General features: G+C 44.2%; 3 protein-coding genes and 1 long non-coding RNA gene across 16 annotated transcripts; 3 read left to right on the top strand and 1 right to left on the bottom strand.

Annotated features, from left to right (window-relative positions):
• On the bottom strand, positions 797–11,827 carry LOC110430317. 12 transcript variants are annotated; one of them, XR_002447679.1, is made up of 5 exons: positions 11,108–11,827; positions 8,273–11,009; positions 7,427–7,547; positions 1,263–1,679; positions 797–1,139 (listed from the first exon to the last, which is right to left on the bottom strand). It is a non-coding gene; the product is annotated as an uncharacterized LOC110430317 (long non-coding RNA). The 12 variants fall into 12 exon arrangements; XR_002447677.1 differs by having other exon boundaries at positions 7,427–8,463; positions 8,958–11,009; XR_002447670.1 differs by having other exon boundaries at positions 7,427–9,053; positions 9,600–11,009.
• On the top strand, positions 1,423–6,185 carry LOC8083793 (protein CHUP1, chloroplastic). 2 transcript variants are annotated; one of them, XM_002441517.2, is made up of 10 exons: positions 1,470–1,610; positions 1,690–1,739; positions 1,834–2,037; positions 2,131–2,949; positions 3,299–4,570; positions 4,714–4,845; positions 4,954–5,135; positions 5,282–5,393; positions 5,536–5,679; positions 5,773–6,178. In XM_002441517.2, exons 1-10 carry the CDS (start codon positions 1,523–1,525, stop codon positions 5,869–5,871), a joined length of 3,102 nt encoding a protein of 1,033 aa, XP_002441562.2. In that variant the 5' UTR covers positions 1,470–1,522; the 3' UTR covers positions 5,872–6,178. The 2 variants fall into 2 exon arrangements, with proteins under 2 accessions (XP_021303517.1, XP_002441562.2); XM_021447842.1 differs by having other exon boundaries at positions 1,423–1,610; positions 1,834–2,949; positions 5,773–6,185.
• LOC8083792 (oleosin 1) lies at positions 12,285–13,238 on the top strand. The gene has a single exon (XM_002441516.2). It carries the CDS (start codon positions 12,552–12,554, stop codon positions 13,053–13,055), a length of 504 nt encoding a protein of 167 aa, XP_002441561.1. The 5' UTR covers positions 12,285–12,551; the 3' UTR covers positions 13,056–13,238.
• Positions 18,031–18,951, top strand: LOC8083791. The gene has a single exon (XM_002441515.2). It carries the CDS (start codon positions 18,142–18,144, stop codon positions 18,646–18,648), a length of 507 nt encoding a protein of 168 aa, XP_002441560.2. The 5' UTR covers positions 18,031–18,141; the 3' UTR covers positions 18,649–18,951.

Below are 22,361 nucleotides of genomic sequence, written 5' to 3'. Positions count from 1 at the left end.
TTCAAGGGTTGGATAAAAAGATGGTTGCTGCTTTTTAAAGAAGAGGAGAGATGTTTCGTAGTTGGGATGTAGAAAGTTGGAAGTCACTGTTATGGAGATTTTTTGTATTTTTCTATTTTGGTTGGAGATTTAGCAACAGGACTGGAGTTTAACTAGCTTTAGCTTTCTTTCCTATATAACTCTTATGGATATTTGTTCTTTGTGGCCTCGGTACTATTTGGTTGTATCTTGGGCTATATACATTCATGCGTGAACGTAGAGGCTGACTATTTTCCTTTATTAAAAAAAATCCGAGCCCGTCTTTACATAGGACCAATTGTATGTTGCGGTGTATATTTAGAGTTTACTTCAAAGCAAGGTCTCAAAATTCTCATGATGATTGACAGATTGAGAACAAGTCCACGAAACAAGAATGTTGTCCGTGAAGTTCTGAAATATGTGTGGTTGATGTCTCAAAACGGCAAGCCTGTTGGAATACTCGTTAGCAGATGATCTATCCAATTTCACTGTTTTACCTACTTGATTTCCTGCAATGTTTACAACATGTCTTTATTTGGACACAGCAATACAATTTCTATAATTGCATAGTCTTTTTTTTTGTATGCTTACTATGTCTTCGAGGTTGGGACCATGGATTGGTACAGTAAAGACCAATGATCAAATGATTCATGATTAGCTACTCTGCCCAGAATGCAATTTGCAACTGGCAAAAGCGGACTAAGCGCGCCTACGCTCTTATCAGTTAGCAGCTCAGTTTATCCATCAAAATAATCTTCCAGTACAGTAAAACAGTATCTGAATGTAGAAGCAGTTGTTGCAATTACGTCCAGTCAAAAGCCAGTCCAATTTTCCAGAGTATACAGTAGAAGAAGCAACGGCGCCTCTGCAAATAGTAAAAAAGTCCACTATTGCTTTAGATAAAATAAATCTAGACTAGCATCCAAAATAGGGTAGTGACATGCTCCATCCTGTGAGCCTGATAACTCTCCCCTCCTCATTTTTCCTGTGGTATCCAAGCACACCAGCCACCACCCATTCCCGTGCTTAGCAAATGGGCCTACTAGCTTCCAAGCCACAAATCTTTCGCTGTGCATCACGGCCGGGCCAAATCAGCAGCCACGAAGAGGCTCGCTTTCGTCCTGGTAGCATCAGGATATGGAAATTTTGTCAGCTACCAGATAGTACCACAGTACTGGACACAGAGGCGTGAAAGTGACTTTTGTGATACATGAGTTCGTTTTTGCAAGCGGATAAACACATACAGGCAATTGCAGCGCCAAAATGGGACGAATAAAACCAGCCACATGTTTTGGTGGTGTATGTTCATCAGCTCTCGCAGGCAAGCAGCTCCTGCAATCCATCTCGGAGCTAAATCCTAAAAGATATGAAGAGAGTTTAGCCTGCTAGGGCGTCCATACCTGCTCTAACTCCACTTCACCTTTTCTTGTTCTTGATGAGTAGAGGCTCCCCGTCTCGGCCGTCCTGCCGGTTGAGGCCGGCAGAGTGATGAGTGAACGGAGTCATGCTTGTGAGATTAGGCTTTGTCGTTGTAGCCTCTGTCGCAGCTTTAACTCTTCAGAGAGCTAACAATGGGGGCAGGCACAACAAGGGTACCAATCTTGCTCTGCACTCTCTTCTATATGTTTCTTCCATTCATTTGAGTCTTCATTCAAGCATCCCTGCTTTCAGACAATGACCAAGCAAGGAAAAGGGAGGATAAGGCTCGCAATTCTGAACATGTACGTACATCTTATATCAGTTAAAGTTTGCTCAAAGAAAATTGTGCTGTATTAGTGGCCTATGTCATACTGACCTCTCCAACTGCTGTTACAGGGGGAGAGAGAAGAAGAGGATGGGGAGAAAGAAGAGGAGGAAGAGGTCAAAACAATCAGTGGCATAATTAACTCAGCCCGTTCACTAGACGATGACGATGATGATATGCTTTCCGAGATCGAGAGCCTCCTGTCAGGAGACATTGACATCCCTATACCACGTGATCGGTTTGATGTCAATGGACGGCCACGGTACAATGCTTACATGGCTAACGAGGCCTCTGAGATAGAGAGACTGCGCAGCCTGGTGAGAGAGATGGAAGAAAGGGAGGCAAAGCTTGAGGGCGAGCTTGCTTACATGGCTAACGAGGCCTCTGAGATAGAGAGACTGCGCAGCCTGGTGAGAGAGATGGAAGAGAGGGAGGCAAAGCTTGAGGGCGAGCTTGCTTACATGGCTAACAAGGCCTCTGAGATAGAGAGACTGCGCAGCCTGGTGAGGGAGATGGAAGAGAGGGAGGCAAAGCTTGAGGGCCAGCTTGCTTACATGGCTAATGAGGCCTCTGAGATAGAGAGGCTGCGCAGCCTGGTGATGGAGATGGAAGAGAGGGAGGCAAAGCTTGAGGGCGAGCTTTCTTACATGGCTAACGTGGCCTCTGAGATAGAGAGACTGCGCAGCCTGGTGAGGGAGATGGAAGAGAGGGAGGCGAAGCTTGAGGGCGAGCTGCTGGAGTACTATGGAATGAAGGAAATGGAGACTGATGTCACTGAGCTGCAAAAGCAGCTCAAGATCAAGGCAGTGGAGATCAACATGCTCAACGACACCATAAACTCACTGCAGGAGGAGCGGAAGAAACTGCAAGATGACGTTGCACGTGGAGAAGTTGCCAAGAAAGAGCTCGAAGTGGCTAGGAGCAAGATAAAGGAGCTGCAGCGGCAGATACAGCTGGAAGCAGGCCAGACAAAAGGTCAGCTGATGCTGCTGAAACAGCAGGTCATCGGATTGAAGGCCAAGGAGGAAGAGGCGGCAAAAAAGGAAGTCGAGGTTGAGCGGAAGCTGAAGAAGCTCAAGGAGTTCGAAGTGGAGGTACTTGAGCTAAGAAGGAAGAACAAGGAGTTGTTGTACGAGAAGAGAGATCTCATTGTGAAGTTGGATGCAGCTGAAGGGAAAATAACTGAGGTATCTTAGTACTATTAGTCTTTATAAGTTGCCAGTCTCATAGACATAAGACAAATCTCATGAAGATGACAGAAAATTTGTAACTTCCTCTTATACATGGTTATCATTATGCAGGATATTACACAGTCTAGTATTAACATATTTTCAGACCAGTACAACGAAATGCAGTTACCTAAAACTAAAGCATGATTTAAGAGGTAGCATTACATTTAACAACTACATCAGAATTTAAGGTTCTCTAAGAGGCAAGAATGCACCTAGTGATTTCTGCAAAGTATTCATATAGTTTTGATATAGTTTGGGAAGCAGGAACATGTGCTAATTGCATACCCTACCATTTATCATGTAGAGTGATGTAGTTGCCAATGCAAGGGAAGAGATAAACAAGCTGAGGCATACAAATGAGGACCTCACAAAGCAAGTGGAAGGCCTACAGATGAACAGGTTCAGTGAAGTAGAGGAGTTGGTATACCTGCGCTGGGTCAATGCCTGTCTGAGATTCGAACTCCGCAACTATCAGACTCCATCAGGGAAGGTGTCTGCACGTGATCTTAACAGGACACTGAGCCCCAAATCACAGGAGAGGGCTAAACAACTGATGTTGGAGTATGCAGGATCTGAACGGGGTCACGGTGACACAGACCTTGAGAGTGTTTCTTCAATGCCTTCTTCACCTGGAAGCGAAGACTTTGACAACATTTCAATTGACAGTTCTTCCAGCAGATACAGTTTCCTAAGCAAAAGGTCCAATCTGATGCAAAAAATCAAAAAGTGGGGAAGGAGCAAGGATGACAGCAGTGGTTTAGCCTCCCCAATCAGTGGTTCTCCACTGAGGAAACCAAAGGGCCCCCTCGAAGCTCTCATGCTAAAAAATGCTGGAGATGGTACAGCCATAACAACATATGGAAAGAGGGATCCCAATGATGTCTTGGACGATGAAAATGTTGCGTCCTCATTCCAACTGATGTCCAAGACAGTCGAAGGTTTTGCTGATGAGAAGTATCCCGCTTACAAAGATAGGCACAAACTTGCAACTGAACGGGAGAAGGTGATAAAAGAGAAGGCTGGGCAAGCAAGAGCACAAAGGTTTGGTGGTGGACACAGTTCAGCTCTTATTTCCTCTCCTAAAGGTGCACTCCCTCCGAAACTTGCTCAAATTAAGGAGAGATCCCCTGCAGCTAATGCTGAATCCAGTGAGCAATCCAGTGACAACCAAAACAACACCCTGGTGGTGAGCCAGATGAAGCTTGCCAACATTGAGAAGAGAGCAACAAGAGTTCCCAGACCACCTCCCCCTCGATCAACCACTGCTTCAGGGGCTACTAATACTGCAAGTGGAGCACAAACGCCACGTGCACCAGGTGCACCTCCTCCTCCTCCTCCACCTCCAGGGAAAGCTGGTGGCCCACCACCACCGCCGCCACCTCCAGGTGCTCTACCAAGGAACCTTGGTGGGGGTGACAAGGTACACCGTGCACCGGAGATTGTGGAGTTCTATCAAAGTCTCATGAAGCGTGAAGCAAAAAGAGAGACATCTTTAGGATCAATGTCATCCAATGTTTCTGATGCCAGGAGTAACATGATTGGAGAGATTGAGAACAGATCAACCTTTCTCTTAGCTGTAAGTATTTTCTGCTGGCACCACCTTGCACAAGAATCTTGCCAAATCTATGAGTTCCACTATTAATGCATGACTATAACTAGTAATCAAATTTTATAATAATGAAAAGAGACAAATGTTTATAAAAACATGGAATGCTTCAGGTAAAAGCTGATGTGGAGACACAAGGAGAATTTGTTGAGTCTCTAGCAAATGAGGTCCGAGCAGCAAGCTTTGTAAATATTGATGATGTTGTTGCATTTGTAAATTGGTTGGATGAGGAGTTATCTTTCTTGGTAAGCAGCCTGAACATGACCTTCATACAACACCTTTGTTACAAAGTACCAGTTATTATTGTACTTATACACATGTTCTAATGCTAAAGAGGATCAACAACATTTTAGGTTGATGAGCGAGCAGTGCTAAAGCATTTTGATTGGCCAGAGAGCAAAACAGATGCAATAAGAGAAGCAGCTTTTGAGTACCACGATCTGATGAAGTTACAGAGCAAGGTTTCATCCTTTACCGATGATCCACAACTTGCATGTGAAGAAGCTCTCAAGAAGATGTATTCTTTGCTTGAAAAGTAAGTGCCTCATCAGACCTAGTATTCTCTCTAACATAGTCTTTCAGAGTGAAACAGCAACATTTTTGCCTGGTTTAAGATATGTATGTGATCAACATAATTTTACCCAAAGTGATGGTACTAACTAGTGTCAATACTTATGCCAGAGTGGAGCAGAGTGTCTATGCACTACTCCGTACAAGAGACATGACCGTCTCACGCTACAAGGAGTATGGGATCCCATTTGACTGGCTGTCTGATTCTGGAGTAGTTGGCAAGGTGTGCATCTCTAGCATACACTCCAATTTTGCCAACCTTGTTAAAGAAAACATGCATTTTTAATTCCTTACAGAGTTGAGTATGCTTTTACTCAAAGTATGCACCTACATGAACTCAATTTTTTATTTGCATGTTGGAATAGATCAAATTGGCATCTGTTCAGCTTGCAAACAAGTATATGAAGAGGGTTGCCTCAGAACTTGACGCATTGGAAGGCACTGAGAAAGAGCCCAATAGAGAGTTTTTGCTTCTCCAGGGTGTGAGGTTTGCTTTCCGGGTTCATCAGGTAAAATCCTCACATCTATATATACAAAACCTAGGTACTTCAAAGGTGAATTAAAGGCTTCAAATCAGTAACTTATTCTTCTACCTTCTGCAGTTTGCTGGGGGCTTTGATGCAGAAAGCATGAAAGCTTTTGAAGAGCTAAGAAGCAAAATGACCACACAGTCATCTGCTCCACAGATATCTGAAGGCTGAAGCATAAGTTGAACACAGGATTCAGCATACATCTGCTCTTACTTGCTGGAGACTGATTTTTGGTTGTGTAGCTAAAGTGTACAAAAGAGAAGTTTAAATTCCGGTGTTGTGTCAAGCAAGTTGTATATGCTAAGAGAATGTACAAGTTATCAGGTTCTGTGCATACATATAACAGTTTTGCATAGTTATGTAGCTTAAGTTATCAGCAAGTTGTATATGTTATACCTATACCTTTTCTTTTTTAAAGGCTGTAACTGTAAACAGGCAGTTCCAGAAAATGAAGCACATTAGATGCATAGTTTTGCAACTGCTTCTTTCAGCTGGGCATGCTTTTGCTAATACATACTACTCCTTCTGTTCCAAATCATAAGTCGCTTTGACTTTTTCGGTACATCCATCTAAACAGCGGAAATTCTGACAGCATAAATTTCTGTAGTAATGAACGAAGTACAATTTTTTTATTGCTACAAAAATTCTAGGAACATAACCTATGGTGGAAACATAGATCAGAAAGACAAAACCTGAGTGAAGATGTAGGCAAGGGCAGAGCAACATTTTTTTTCAAAAAACTTGGCACTTTCATATATCTTAGGCAACTAGGTAAATGCCCATGCGTTGCAACGGGAACACATAATACCAACATAACATATTTACCTAAAATAGATACTACAATCATGTGTTTGAAATATCAATATTACATAAGTCTTCAAGAAAGATAGATAGTTAACATGTGACTCCAATTTTTAATACGAAACTGAAACATCAACTTCATATTGCACAGGCACCAAGCTACAGCTGATCACTAATCAAAGATGATCCAGAAATGAATTGTCTGACTTCTTACAACTGAAGTTGTAGTTGGAAGTATCCTGCGTATAAGTTGTTTCTTAATTCTTAAAGAAAGTACTATTTACTATCTTGAAAAAATCTGTATCGACAAGTGAGACATTACCTCTTTGTAGCTTTTTAGTTTTGGGATGGAACTTTCTTACTGAAAGATGATTATTTTATTCAGCTTTACACTATCAATAGAATAGATATTTTATAGTTCTTTTTTATGATGCAAGCCATTTTGTCATAGTCTAAAACTATGAAACATACTATCTACAGCTAGATCAAACAGATGATTATTGTGTTCTTCATCTAAATGATTTGGTTAAGTTTTTAGATCAGCACATAAATGTCAGTTGATTATCGAACTCAATCTCATAGATATTAAATAAATTTATAGAACGTACACAAGGTCAGTTAGATTCAGTAGCAACAGAACTACAAAAGCCAGGGCAAGTCCTTTCCTTGATCATTTCATTCTTGCATCTATTAGTTGAGATGGTAAAAGCATGTTCACGAAACAACCAAGCACGCATGGTCTGGTCAACCAATTTCTTTGAAGCTGACATAATCTGAACCATGTTTATTTCTTTCAAGCTGACATAATCTGAACCATGTCTGATTGGCCAATTAAAATTTATTGTAACAATGTTTTCTGATTGTTGCCACAATTCAAATACTATTTTATATGCAGGCATAGGGAAGAGGAAGAGAATACCTGTACCTGAGGGAGGAGTAATTCTGGGAGGGGCTGAAGAGAACGCAACAGTGCGCGCCGTCGTGGCAGCCCTCTTCGCCAATCCCCAGCAACACGCGCACCGTCGAGATGAGGGTGAGTGCGAGGCCTATAGTGAAGTTACCTTTCAAAGCCTAGACCACTAAAGTACAGGGATCCCAAACACTAAGGTATCCTCATTAGTCATTACTGGCAGATCAGCTTATTTCAAATATCCTTATGCTAAAAATTCAATTAAAATACTATGCCAACCAAATAGTGTGCAGATTAACTAAGCAATTCTACAGGTGAACTCCAATTTGTCAATAAAATTCAATGCTATAGCTATTTATTCTCTTTTGTGTTGTTTTGTTGTTTTGCAGGTTGCAACAAGTGCAAAATCTATTTTCAGTTTTGCTTGAGAATAAGTAGCATCCGCTTTCAGTTTTTTCTATTGTCAGATTGCTACAGTTTATACTATTTCTATAGTTTTAATAGTTTTGCTATTCAGCAAGTGCAGGTTTTAGAGTTTCCAAACTATATTTTTACAGATTAGTAGTAGGTTCTGTACTTGTGCTAGCATTTGTTTTCAAAAATTTGTGATAACTGTCATTTGGAAATTATAGAATGCCTCTAAACAGATTTTCACTAAATTATGATGTTAGTTTTCATGACAAGAAGATGAAAGACCAATGAACAACCGACTCATAAAGTCTTGCATGATCAAATTATTTTGCATCACATAATGCAAAAGTTAACAATAATTATCACAGCTCCATCAAACTGAAACAAAGAAACTTCGAGCGTAAAACCAAATTGAGCATGAGACTATGAAATAATGGTTGGCGAAATTACCTGATCACCAGAATCGAACTGACTGCTTGGAACTAATGCCAGATGCTGTATAGGATGGCACCACGATCGATCTGTTGCAGGTTCCATGGACTGTAGGTGGCGAGATCGGCAATATGTTGCAACGGACGTCGGAGCAGCATCTTGATTCCACGTGCCTAGTGTGTGGCAGCGGCGGCGCAAGACCTGAGTGCCTGGTGTGTGCCAACACAAATGAATTCAGAGCTGATCAACTGAAGCAGAGAAACCCTGAAAGGCTAAAACAGACATGTCAAACAACTTCAGGTCAGATGGAGGTATTGCACTTAGCTGGCAATTAAATAAATCCTCCATTTTACTATGAAAAATTACAATAATGTAGGACAACAGGACTCAAAGGCTTATAATAACAAATTGAAATAATTCAGGGCCTAAGGTGGACATTAAACTGCAATGGTAAACTGATTTTGAGACCATTAGAATATCAAGTCACCTGTGTAATTCCACCAGCCTGCACATGTATTCTTTTTAGAAATGAATTTTTGATATGCTACTTAATCTCCATCAAAATCTCATTATCTAATATAGCCAAGAAGCATGAAAGGCTCCCCACAACAATGCAACACGCCCATCACTTCATGTTGCGTGCTCTCATAGTCCAAATAAGCAGCAACACAAATTAAGTAATCTAATTTGGGGATCAGATTACCAGCACTTCCTAATTTCTGAACAGTGAACAAAAAGTATGTCTTCCATTTTGGAGCAAGTTAGGCATGCCATGCTGTGATCTCAGTTCTCCACACACCTATAAACTCATTCAGAATGTTCAGTTCATCAGAATGAATTCTTATATAACTAAACATTTCTGTTAAAACTGCAGGTGAATTGTTCCTTATCCAAATATTCATGCAGACAAGAAGATGCTCTCTAGTTACATGCATATTTAAAAATTCCATCATGCTACTTGAGGAACATTCGAAGCTGTTTCAAGCCATAAATCAGTGAGCTATTTCAAGCCTGACGAATAGATATGTTTTAAAGCCATAAGTGTACATTCAGTTAGCATGATTCTGAAAACAATGTTTACTATGGTTCAGTTATCTGAAAAGAAAAATCCTTACAGAGGAGCATCTAGCTGATTGCAGGTAATAATACCATACTTCCATCTATCTTACAGGAAAAAAGAAATTATCTGCAGCTAGATCTAACTGAAACGCAAATTGAAAATATCACGTGAATCAATATGCTAATATTCAAGATCAAACAAAGATCCAGACCAGCATCCCCTAGTACTTATGTGCTGATATTCAAAATCATACAAAGAACTGGATCTGTATCCGCCATTGCTCACCGTGTACACAGCAGATGCAGGACTGAGAGGGACGCTCGGGCTAGAGGCTGGCGTGGCCCGTAGCCAGGCGGGCGACATGGTAGCGCCGGAGACTTGGCCAGATGATCGGCTGGACCTGGGCATCCATCGTTCGGCCTATCCTTAGGCGTCAGGGATGCTGCGAGGCGGGCCGCGGACACGCGGTGACAACAAGCGTCGGGAAACGGCGATTCGGCACTTCGGCAGGCAGTGCGTGCCGCCATGACACCACGTTTCGTCGCGGTGTGATCAGCGAGCGGCGGGCCTCCGTGTTAGAAACATGTTTGTGGCGAGGTGCGAAACAGGATGTGGCCGCGATGTTCCTCTGCTCGACGCTGCACCACGTACCTGGCTGCGGCACACTCCACCGCTGCCGTTGAGGGAGTTGAAGGGCTGGGTCGAGATGCAGATGCAGAGCGCGAGGGGAGTGCGGCGTCGAAGGGGATTGCAGCGCCTAGGGGAGTGCGGGAGCGAGGGAAAACCGAGCGAGGGGAGTGCGGCGTCACTGAGGAGTGCGGGAGCGAGGGGAATCTGAGCGAGGGGAGTGCTGCGCCGATAGGAGTGCGGGAGCGAGGGGAATCCGAGTGGACGATTGCTTTTAGTGTGTTTTAGTTGTAGAGATAGAGATTGGTCTGAGTTAAAATCAATATGCCACTTCAGGACTGTGTAAAATATACCTTGCATCAATTCAGATTCAGTACTATAGTTAACCTGAATGTCTTGGAAATAAGAGCTAAGAATAGAAGACTTACCTGCTCAAAAGGTGCTATATATATAACTAATTAAGCAAAACATAGATTATAACTCTTGTCGGCCTCAAATCAGCTTCTTGTTCACAGCATTTATGTAGTATCTCTGGAGCAATATAATAAAGGCTTCCAATGAATTAAAACTTGACCTGCAATTTCGAGTATAGACAAAACAAGGATTTAATTCATAAAATATAATAAGTTACACATAGCTAACACGTAGACTCTGATGAACAAGGGCATAACAAGATGCAATGTATTTACTCTAGCCTATTTCCTTACAATAAGCAGAAACATTAAAGGTATGTATTTTAGACACCGATGCCACTAAATAAAACTCTAAAAAACAATTGTGTTATTCAAGTTTATAACATCCTTAATTAAAAATACAAATATGAGGCTGATAACTTATCATCATCATGTATTATATGAACACGGCTATGTAACTCATTGTGTTAGGTTATGGTCTTATGGACATTTTGCCGAATACGTTGCAGGCATAAAAAAAAGTCCTTCGAGTTGACCATCCTGTGGCGTTTCTTCCCAATGCGATGCTCCCTAATGTTCCGGTCTCCTGCAATTCGTGCAGGTCTTCTTTGAGAGCACCCTCTATTGAAGCTGGCCCTCCGATGTTGTATTTTGCCTACCAGAGAAGAGAGAGCCATGTGGGCATACAGGCTACCAATCAAGACATTTGGTGGCAAAAATTGGCCGAATTTGAGTTGGAGGGAGAGAGGCTACCTGGGATGGAGAGCAACCATATGCACGACGTGACGAAATAGAGTAGAAGTGAGTGACGACAGACGAAAGGTAGCATAGCTTTCAGCAGTTGGGCTGACGGCGCGCGGCGCAAAGCAACTGACCATGCTCCGAAGTCGTGGCTGCACCCGCATCAGCTTTCTGTCGTGCGGCCGTCGGCGGCGACGTGGGGAGTCTGGAGAGCCAGGCAGCCCCACGGCGCTGGTGAAGCTGAGCGGGTGGAGTTTCTCCGATGTCTCCACAGGCGCCACCGATGTATGGGGAGGGAACGAGCATGGGGAAAAGGAATGGGGAGGCGGCGGGACACAGGGGCCGCCGGAGTGGTGACCGGTGAGAGCACTGCGCTTGGGGCTGGGAGGACGAATAAGGTCCAGTAGCAACCATCACCTCAGCCCCTCCCTCCTACAGCCCACAAGCAACAATTGATGATGCCAAATCAGGAATTGGCCAACCTTATCCGTCTGCTCCGCTCAGTGGCACCGGCGCCGTCGTCCATCGAGACCCACCGCGCACCGCGCACAGGCGCGCACGGCGGTCGGCGACAGAGGGTGGGGGTACTGCTTATCAGTCAGCATGAATTATGATGGAGTGTTTGATCAGGGCGTATGTTAGTGCCTAAAAAACAGGCAGTGGTACTAATTTATTGTGTCTTTTGTATAGGTTGCTCCTCATTACGAATAATGGGCACCATCGCCACCCATTGTCTATTGCCTAATGCCTATTGATATGTTGCATCATTTTTTTATGAAATGTTTGAATGTCGTTGTTTCAGTATAAAACTAAACTACTGTAAACTACAGTGTATTTATATTTATCTGCGAACGGGCTTTCTTTATTGAGCCCTCCTCAAATTTTTTCTGTATCCGCCACTGTGCCGGAGTGCCACGCCGGCGCCATTCCTGCGGCCACCACCTGTCGCCGCACGCTCCAGCTCACCATTGATGCGTCTCTCAAAACCAGCTAGAGCTCTCCGTGCGCAGCAGCGCTCACGACAAACAAAACCTGCCCCGCCCACATGGCGACCGTGACGCGTGCCGGCCACCTGCGCCGTCGCGACGTCGTGACTCGACGCCCTTGCACACGTGCCAGTGAGCGTAGATACTACTAGTAGATGGCTCGAAGGCCCAGACGGCCAGACAAAGCAGTGCGTGATCCGAAGAGCACGGTGAGAAGAAATGCACGGCCGCCAGCAGCTGCAGCGCGAGCGAGCAAGGCAGTACGTCCGTTGGTCGGCTCGCCCGCCACACCCGTCGCGCATGCACGCGCGGCGCCCGGCCACGTGCCGCCGCGGGCACGTCCCTCTCCGCGCCTTTAACTCCTCCCCGCCATCTCCCCACTGCCAACCAGACAGACACCCGATCGACACCGCCGACCGGACTCCCTCAAAGCCGGCTACCGGGGCGCGAGCGACAGCGAGCGGGAGAGCATGGGAGATCGGCAGCAGCAGCACGCGCACGGGCACGGCGGCGGAGAGCACCCGGCGGCAGCGGACCCGCCGTCGTCGGCGACGCTGCTGCGGCGGGTGCAGACCCACGCGCCCAACTCGACGCAGGTGGTGGGCTTCCTGACGCTGCTCGTCTCCGGCGCCGTGCTGCTGCTCCTCACGGGGCTCACGCTGACGGGCGCCGTCGTGGCGCTCGTCTTCCTGGGCCCCATCGCGCTGCTCACCAGCCCCATCTGGGTGCCCATCGCCGTCGCGCTCTTCGTCCTCACCGCCGCCGCGCTCTCCGCCTGCGGCTTCGTCGTCGCCGCGCTCGCCGTGGGCACCTGGATGTACCGCTACTTCACGGGCCGACACCCCGTCGGCGCCGACCGGGTGGACTACGCGCGCAGCCGGATCGCCGACACGGCCAGCCACGTCAAGGACTACGCGCGCGAGTACGGCGGCTACCTGCACAACCGCTCCAAGGACGCCGCGCCCGGCGCCTAGGCGCGCCGGCCCGCCGGCCGGCATGCACCGCCGCCCGTGTCGTTGCCGTTGCCGCTAGCTAGGTCGCTCTCTTCTTCTTGGTAGTTCCTCTTGCGTGTGTATTGTGCGATCGATCCCTCTCGTTGTTAAAGCAATTTCCTCTTCTTTTTCTCTACTAGAACACGTACGTACGGTGTTAATTTCGATCTCGTGGCGCCATTTGATGTTTCTCTTCGTGTAATTAGGTAAGTAATTAGCTAGTTGAATCATAAGAGGGCTCGTGGTCCTGGCATCCTGCTTGACTCCCCCTCCTATTGATCCTTATTGTTTTTTCTCAGTTCTCACAACCTTTTAATATATAAAGTAGTAAATAAAACAACAAATTAAATGAACCGCTCTGTGTTCGAATTTCTCCCCTCAATGCAAAACAATACAAATCAGAAAATGGCGAAGCGTGCGATGCAGAATTGCAGATCACTTCTCTGTTACATTGGCAATAAGAAACACAAATGAATACACCAGAGAGAGGAGTAAAAGTGCACTAACATGGTGACATCGTGTGCCATATAATCCTCTGACAAAGTTCGCCCGGATCTTCTCCAGGAAACACACAGCAAATTCTGAAAAAAAAAAATAGGCCAATTAATGACAACACAATGCAGGATCAACGGAGCAAGCAAGTACGAGATTAGCAGAACGAAGTAAGAATTGATAATTAAGCAGGTAACTCTAGGATTTTGGTACGAACAGTTCGACGACGTACCTGAAATGAAAACTGCAAAGCCGGAGGTTGAGGTCCCAAACAGCACTGAGATTAGAGCAGAGTGCCCCAACTCGTCAACTGCGACCTGCGAACACACAAGTCAAGCAAATAAAGCTTTAGGCGATCAACAGGGGTACCGACTACAGAGGAAAAAGCAACGTACTTGTTTAGTTCACCTCAAAAACCAAACCTCAAAAACCAAAAACTTTTCAAAATTTCCAGTCACATCGAATCTTGGCACATGTATGAAGTATTAAATATGGTCAAAAATAAAAACTAATTACACAGTTTACCTATAAATCGCAATATGAATCTTTTAAACCTAGTTAGTTTATAATTAGATAATATTTGTCATAAACAAACAAAAGTGCTACAATAGTCGAAATTTTTTCATTCCGACAACTAAACAAGGCCGTAGAACAGCCCATTCAGATATTGAGCGTGAAGTCAGTCGTGGATCAGAGCCTCAGAGGCCCCGTCCAGGCTCCAGCTGAGTACAGGCCCACATCCCTCCTGCCTTTTCGCACCATCGAGGATTCAGGCGGAGCCGTGTGCTTCTCGTAGATTAAGGGTCAGTCGGCCCAGAAGGACCAGACGAGACCCACGTACCGACGTACGGCCCATTATAAGTATTTTATAGAGTTAGATCGTCTTGATTACCATGGACCAAAGAACATAGCGAAAATATCACATTACATGGTGAAGAATATAGAGGTTTACAAGCAAATCACTAAAAAATAATAAATCATGCTTGCATGATGAAGAATGGCTAGTTTCCGATCAAACTAACAAAGGAATCATCAAAACTCTTGCCCCATAAGGACTGCACGGACGTCTCCAGATTGCTCTAAACCCTAAACCCTAATAGGGTTCAAAGAGGACATAAATAAGTTGTAGACATAAAAAGATAATTGGATTGTTAGATGTATCTTAATTGGTCGTGATCTTCTTGTTTGCATGGAAGGGTGGTCTTACCCAAGTAGATAACAAGTTCAGATCGTAATCTTCAAGTTTCCCACACCAAAAGTAGACCCCAAAACTGACTTGTTAAACTGGCTTGGTTGGTTTCCATGGGGGCTAGGCAGCCACATAGCTAGCAAAATCAGTTTGATCATGCCCAGCGCGAAAAATCTTCTAAAATTCATGATTAATTAATTCATTCGGACTTGCCAAAATTGGCTTGGTCGGTTTCAGCTAGGTCAGCCTCTTGAAACATTGTTTTCTTCATCGAGGCTCCAAATGAGATATTCTAAATATGCATTTTGACTGTCTCGACGATGGAAACATAATGGCGGAGTCCATTATACACGTAAAGTTTTTTGAGATAGATAATGCATTTAGAAAAAAAGAAAGCAAAACTCTGCTAGTTATTCTTTATTTTCAACAATGTTAAATGATTGAACCAACATTCTGAATATATTATTATACACTTTATTACATAAGTTGTTTAATAACATATTTATATTAAATATGTCCCTAGACTAAGTAACAAGTTCGACTTATGAGCAACTCGTTCTCTAAACTTTGAGAACATAGGCAGAAAATGCACCTTCAATAGGCTCATTCTTATGGAGCACCTCACCAAGAACGTCGTCACGAAGTCCCTTTCATGCCTTGACCATTTTTTGTTGTCAACAACCACCCTAGAGCCCCTTCTTCCATGGGTGAGCAGCTGACCCCCCAACTTAGGTCCATTTGGATCCTCAAAGGATCTTTGATAATCTGGATTGTAGATAGGGAATTCTGAAAATCAGGATTCTGAATACTAATAGGTAAACGCAAGTTCATACAGTTAGGTAGTCCCCATCAGAATCATTTAACATAAAAGCATCGGTTAGTTGATCGTGAAACACATTCATGTCTTGATCTTCCTCACCAAAGTGATTACTAGAACCACTACGATTTCACGAAGCCACAGGGATCGACATGTAATTTTCATCATGGTCGCACTGCATCTTCCACTACACTGCCCCATGTATGCAGGTATTATTTTGGATTGTGTTGGCATTGGGTAAGCTGGTACGTCCAATAAAATTCTCCACTTCATCTTCAGAACACCAAAGGAATACTCATTAACATTTCGAAGAGATGAGTGTACAAAATTTTAATTTTATAATTTGATGAACGGTACGTGGGCTCTCATAGACACTTCGAGGAATTATCGACACTGAGTATCAAGTGCATGGCTGTAAGTTTTGGCACTCCGTCAAGAGTGACGAATACTCCATCAAGAGTAACGGACACACTGTCCTTTGTTAAGAGAACCTATATTGTTAACTTTTCATATTGCCTTTACCCGGGACAATTGTTTGGGCTTCGGCGTAAGCGGAACTTAACGGTTAACACAGAAGACAGTTAATTTATACTAGTTCGGACCCTCAAAATCGAACTCGAGTATCAGGCTTTACTCCAGTCGGCGTTAGCCTTTGCGTCGGATTAATCATATTGAGTGTTACGTTATGATCTCCGCCGATCTAGGGAGCCTTGCCCTTCTTTACATAGTCCAGGAGGCAAGAATCCTAGTCGGTTTATAATGTAAAGTCCTGGTATGACTATAGAATATCACTACTACTAGAATTAGACAAAAAAATTATAGTCAAACTAGATTTCCCCCCTTTCTTGCGAGGTAACCGAGGTACTATGTACCGACAAAAACCCATCTTTAAACCTTGAGCTCGGCATTGTGGCCTATGGCACTAAGGTAACATGTTTCCACACCATAGACCATGGCGCCAATGTTGGAGGTTAGGGTTGGCGTGACTAGCGATGTGGTGCTGACATGGCTAGAGCTTGGAACGATGTTCAGGGAGCCTCGACGCCATGAATCGTGGCGCCAAGAGCTCTAAATCCTAAGTAGTCTATCTCATAGAAAATATCCAGACAATCCATCTCATGGTATATATATATATATATATATATATATATATATATATATATATATATATATATATATATATATATATATATATATGTTTATCTCAGACATCCAAACCAAAGTCACAGTAAAAAATTTAGGATCCAAAAACATTAACCTTGGCCTTCAACCAGGCGCCACGGCCTATAACGTTGAGACGTGTTACCTCTGCGTCGTAGGCCACAGCTCTTAGCTCAGGGTCGAAAGTTGAATTTTTAATATCCAGGAGTATAAATGTGAAAGTTTAATGACAAATGCTAAATTGAAGAAGAAAAAGTCGGACCACCGTATACATGTACTCGCGTATTTAACAGCCATGCCAGTACATCACACGTTTTTTATTGTAAATATATGCATCAGATCATGTTTATTCATTTCAAACACGTGAACGCGCACGCAAAAGCATACACTCGTGAGCCAACAAGTCATTGACCATCGTGACCGGACAGACGCGATCCTCAACCGACGACCGTTCGTCGCTCACTTCAAATAATACACGTTCCTCGACCTTTGTTTTCTCCTCTCAAATTTCAATCAACAACCACATGGTGTATTTGGCAAAGACATTTTAATTTGACCATCCATCCAACCAACCACTTGATGCTGCTGCTGCTCCTCCTCCTCCTCCTCCTCCTCCTCCTCCGAGTCCAAGACTTGGCACGACGACGACGCTGTCTCCATTCCTCCCACGTACCAACCAACCCCTGAAGACGAAGCCTCTCTTTCTGACTTCGGTTTAGCTTCGCAGCAACAGGAAACCAAGCGTGCGTGTTTCAAGTAAAACCGGCAGTTTTTTTTTTCCAAAAAGTGAAGCAACGGAATTTTTCAGCTCAAACCTGCAGAAATTTCAGTAGGCATGTACATTTCCCGTCCAAAGTCAACCCAGCTGCAAGGAGCACGTAGCAGTAAGTAAGCCCAAAATCCTACTAATAAATAACTACTTGTATGTACATAGCAGAATGCAGTAGAATTCGCTTCTAGACGTTCAACGCGAATCCAAAACTCTTTCACACCAATCTCACGAGACGACGGAGCACAAAACCTTGTGACTCTCCCATGCACGTCGCGTCGCATCACATCACAGGAGAGCCGGAAAACGACCTGCCGTTCCTAAACGAGCCACCAGTCCACCACCGTGCCCCCCAATGAAAAGAAACCAGCCGCCACGCCACCAACCGGCGCGCACTTGCCGGGAACGGGAAGCACACACACCTGACCCTCGTCATCAGCCCCCCGTGCATGCGCGCCACCCGGAATCTCCTCTCCCCGTCCCCCTCCACCCACCAGCCACCGAGTCACCAACCCATGCCTGCATAAATGAAGGGTCCGCGCCACCCTGCTCTGTCCATCCACCAAACACGAACAGGCCTGCCCCCCCTCCCCCTCGCACACGTCGTACCACCACCACCATCAGCAGCAGCCAGCAGGCCATGGAGGCGGAGGCGTTCCCGATACGGTTCACGCAGGGCGTGCGAGCCTACTGGCGTCGCCGCAAGTACCACCGCCTGGCGGAGGGCGCCGACGGCACCAAGCCCCGGTCGCGGTCGCGGCAGCTGGGCTCGGCCTCCGGCGTCGGCGGGGCGCGGCTGCGGCGCCGGGTGCGCGTGCTGCTGGCGGGCCCGCGGCGCGCGCTGGCGCGGGCGCGGGACGCGTACGTGGGCGGCATGCTGTCGCTGGCCAAGCGCGCGTCGGCGCTCGCGCTGCCCGGCGCCGTCGAGGCGCTCTGGACCAAGCGCGTGCCGCGCCGGAAGCAGGGACAGCTCCCGGCGGCGCCGGCCGGCAGCGGCAAGCCCACCGAGTTCGAGCAGCGGCTCATCTTCGAGATCTACAAGTCCATCGTCGCGTCCAAGGAGCTCTCCACCATGCTCCACGCTTCCGCACCGCAGCCCGCCACGCTCGCCGCGGGGATCCCGTCCACGCATCTGCTCGACATGTGAGCGATCCGTGCACTGTCCGCCGCTGGAGAAGGAGAACGCGAGGCCGATGGAGCCGATCGACGACCCGGCCGGAGCGAGCTCGTTAGCTTAATTGTAAGAGAGATTTAGAGAATCCCAAGCTGTTAAATAGTACTAGCCTCGTTTTATTTCTCGTAATCATGCATGCACCCCAGTACTAGTACGTACTGTGCATGCAAGCAAGCCACCCCTGCTGCAAAAGAGGCAGCTTGTTGCAGTATGTTGTATGTAAATGTAAATTTGTAAGAAAATTTGACGACCAAAAATTCGTGGTTCCCTCCCATACATAGTCCCATGCAAGGAATAGTATTCAGCCAGCGACAAGACAGTCTCGTACATTCATTCACAAGAACCGTTGCGTTGTTCTCGAATTCTTTCCAATATGTCCTCCAACGACGACAGAGATCGAAAGGGACATGCAAGACCAGAATTTTACAAGCCGCCGCATGGCACCGGCCCGTCGCTGTCCGCGGTAAAATTTTAGGCGACTTTTCTTGTTCGCGTCGCATCCCGTTAATCCGCTGGCCGCGGCGGCGTGCTAGTCCAACTCCGGAGCCATGTGTGTTGACGAAGGGCGAGGACGGACGTGTACCTCTCTAGAAATTCTGCGACAAAGAGAGACCAAAATGGTACTCCCTCCATCCCAAATCCCAAATTGTAAGTCATTCCAAAAATCTTAGAGAGTCAAACTTTTTTAAGTTTAACTAAATTTATATTATAAAATAATTATTATTATGGTACTAACTAATATCATTAGATTCTTTCTTAATTATATTTTTATAGTATACTCACTTTACGTTACAAATTTTAGTATTTTTCTCTATAATTTTGATCAAACATGAAAATGCTTTGACTATTTAAGATTATTGGAATGTCTTACAATTTGCAATGGAGGGAGTATATAGCAGCTGCGCGAGCTTAGCGCCTTCACCCGTTGGTTTTTTTTTTTTTCTGGGAACGGTCTCGGGTCGCCGATAAGATAAGAGTCCCGTTCCCGTCCAAACTGTCCCCTCCGATCCCCGTCAACGCACTGACTCACGTGGTGATCTATCGTTGCGTGCAATCGCACAACATCATGGGTCACTTGCCATTGCCTATCCTTCATCTAGAACTGGAAGATCGATCTGGCGAAGACTGGGTTGTTGAAAAGATTGTGAGGCATGACTAGTGCATGGGGGAATTTATTCTTTAAAGTCGCCCTGGCATGCATGGCCCGTCGTCTGAATTTTAAATGGGTTCAGGCGTGATCCAGACCAGACCGGTGTGGCGTCCGGCCGGCACCGGCAGGTTAAACAACTGCCGAGAGGCGACGCCAGGTCTGATCGTGTCCGGCTGTTCGTGAGAGTGTAGGCATATCATATGCATCCGTGTGGGACTGTGGGGAGTGGGGATTTTGGCGGCAGCGGCACGGATAGCTGCAGAACGAGAAGTTTATTGCAGGCCAGGTCGCCAGGATTGATGGCGCTGGTCAATGCCAATCCGTGCAAGAAAAAGTCTAGGCTGCATTTGCGCCGGCGACAGGACAACGATTGACGACCAGGGTACAGTTCCGGCATGTTCTTTATGGGAGGAAATATATGCATTTCCGTTATCTTGCTAGCGTTCGAATTGGCTGTTATTTTAGTACTACTGGTACTCAAGAGATTTTCTATGCAGAATGCAGTACCAGACGAGGAGCAAAATTATCCGAGCAAAATCCATCGCCGGTCCTTGAACTTGGCTGGCGGTGTCATCTAGGACCCTAGACTTCTAAAGTGATATCTATGAATCTATAAACTTGACAGACGGTGTCATCTAGATCCCTGAACTTTCAAGGTAATCACCACATGTCCCTAAACTTGGCCGGTGGTGTCAATCCAGTCCCTGAACTTTCAAGGTGATGACTGCAGGTCCCTAAACTTGGCAAGCAGTATCATCCTTGTCCAAATATGATCTAACCTACTCTATAAGTTGTTATGTGTACATTAATCAAGCATTGTTTATCTAATATTTATCATGAAAATATAAATTATATAAAATAATTTATATCAACAAAAATTAAATTAAAGTGTTAAAATAATTTACACCAACAAATATATTAGGTTTAAATTGAAGCATAAAAATAGTAAAATTAATTAAATATTTATATATCATTGATAGTATTACAAAACAATATTAAAATTCCTATATATAGTATTAAAAGTTTTCTCTATTAAAAGTTACTTCTAATTTTAGTATTATTTTTAAAATTTTAATAGTGTTATTATAAAAGTAACTTTTCTCTGTTATTAATATTATCACATTATTATTAAATATTTTAATACCATAATACTACTATTAAAAGTTTTAATACTATAATACTACTATTAAAGGTTAACTTTTCTCTGTTATTAATACTATCACAATATTATTAAATATTTTAATACCATAATACTACTATTAAAGTTTTAATACTATAATACTACTATTAAATGTTACTTCTATAATAACATTATTAAAAGTTTTAAAATAATACTAATATTAGAAGTAACTTTTAATAGAGAAAACTTTTAATACTATAGGAATTTTAATATTATTTTGTAATACTATCAATGATACACAAATATTTAATTAATTTTACTATTTTTATACTTTAGTTTAAAGCTAATATATTTGTTATTGTAAATTAGTTTAATACTTTAATTTGTTTTTATTGATGTAAATTATTTTATATAATTTATATTTTTCTGATAAATATGAGATAAATAATGATTGATTAATTGACACATGTTTGATTCACGTTAGCTTATATAGAGTAAGTTAGACTATGTTTGGATAGGATGATACCGCTTGCTAAGTTTAGAGACCTGTGGTGATCACTTTGAAAGTTCAAGGACTAGAATGACATCACCGACCAAGTTTAGGAACATGTGGTGATTACCTTGAAAGTTCAGGGATCTAAATGACACAGTCTGCCAAGTTTACAGACTCACAAATATCACTTTAGAAGTTTAGGGACCTAGATGACACCGCCAGCCAAGTTCAAAGACCGGCGGTGGATTTTGCTCAAATTATCCGGAATATGCAGCCATCCAGTCATCCAGACAATTGTCATCCTGCAAGGAAACCAGCTAAGCCTTGTACTGTACATCACTATGAGACAAAATATCACGCCTGCATGCACCACGTACTCCTCTCCACTAACTAATGCTAGTATGGTGCTTATCATATGATTAACACCATCCATTTGACCATTTCTGCACTGGACCATGCATAATCGTGAGCTCGTGTCTTCAGGCTTTCCAGCTGATAACCCCACCGGGAGCATCACAGAATATTCACAATAATCACTATGACCATTTTCCATTCGTTCTCTCTCAGCGTTGTTGTCCTTGCAGGTGGAAAACTAACCCCAATATAGACTTGTTTGGATGTGTATGTGTTCATCTGAATTTACATATGAGTTGGAGTAAAACTTAAACTAATTTTCACTGCAATCCACTCTAACTCATATAGATTAAAGTGAACACATGCACATCCAAACAAGTGTTTGGCCTACGCTGGAATTACGGACCATATCAGACAAAAGACACTACTATCCGGATTTCTTATGGCTTGAATCATGAAAAGTTGTTAGTATGATCAACATTCATTGATCGTTTTCGCCGGATATGCATGTTGGATGCTTGGATGGTAATAAACTAATAATTATGTTGTGTCATCTACGACCAGTTCTA

This window comes from Sorghum bicolor, chromosome 9 (genome assembly GCF_000003195.3).
Source record: "Sorghum bicolor cultivar BTx623 chromosome 9, Sorghum_bicolor_NCBIv3, whole genome shotgun sequence".
Lineage (NCBI taxonomy): Eukaryota > Viridiplantae > Streptophyta > Magnoliopsida > Poales > Poaceae > Sorghum > Sorghum bicolor.
This window is presented reverse-complemented; position numbering and strand designations above follow the sequence as displayed.

Bases quoted from the DNA above. Each gene is read 5' to 3' on its own strand.
- LOC8083793 (XM_021447842.1), top strand. From the start codon at position 1,523: ATGCTTGTGAGATTAGGCTTTGTCGTTGTAGCCTCTGTCGCAGCTTTA. The intron at 1,740-1,833 runs GTACGTACATCT...CTGCTGTTACAG, and splicing joins AGGCTCGCAATTCTGAACAT to GGGGAGAGAGAAGAAGAGGA. The intron at 2,950-3,298 runs GTATCTTAGTAC...TTTATCATGTAG, and splicing joins CTGAAGGGAAAATAACTGAG to AGTGATGTAGTTGCCAATGC.
- LOC8083792 (XM_002441516.2), top strand. From the start codon at position 12,552: ATGGGAGATCGGCAGCAGCAGCACGCGCACGGGCACGGCGGCGGAGAG.
- LOC8083791 (XM_002441515.2), top strand. From the start codon at position 18,142: ATGGAGGCGGAGGCGTTCCCGATACGGTTCACGCAGGGCGTGCGAGCC.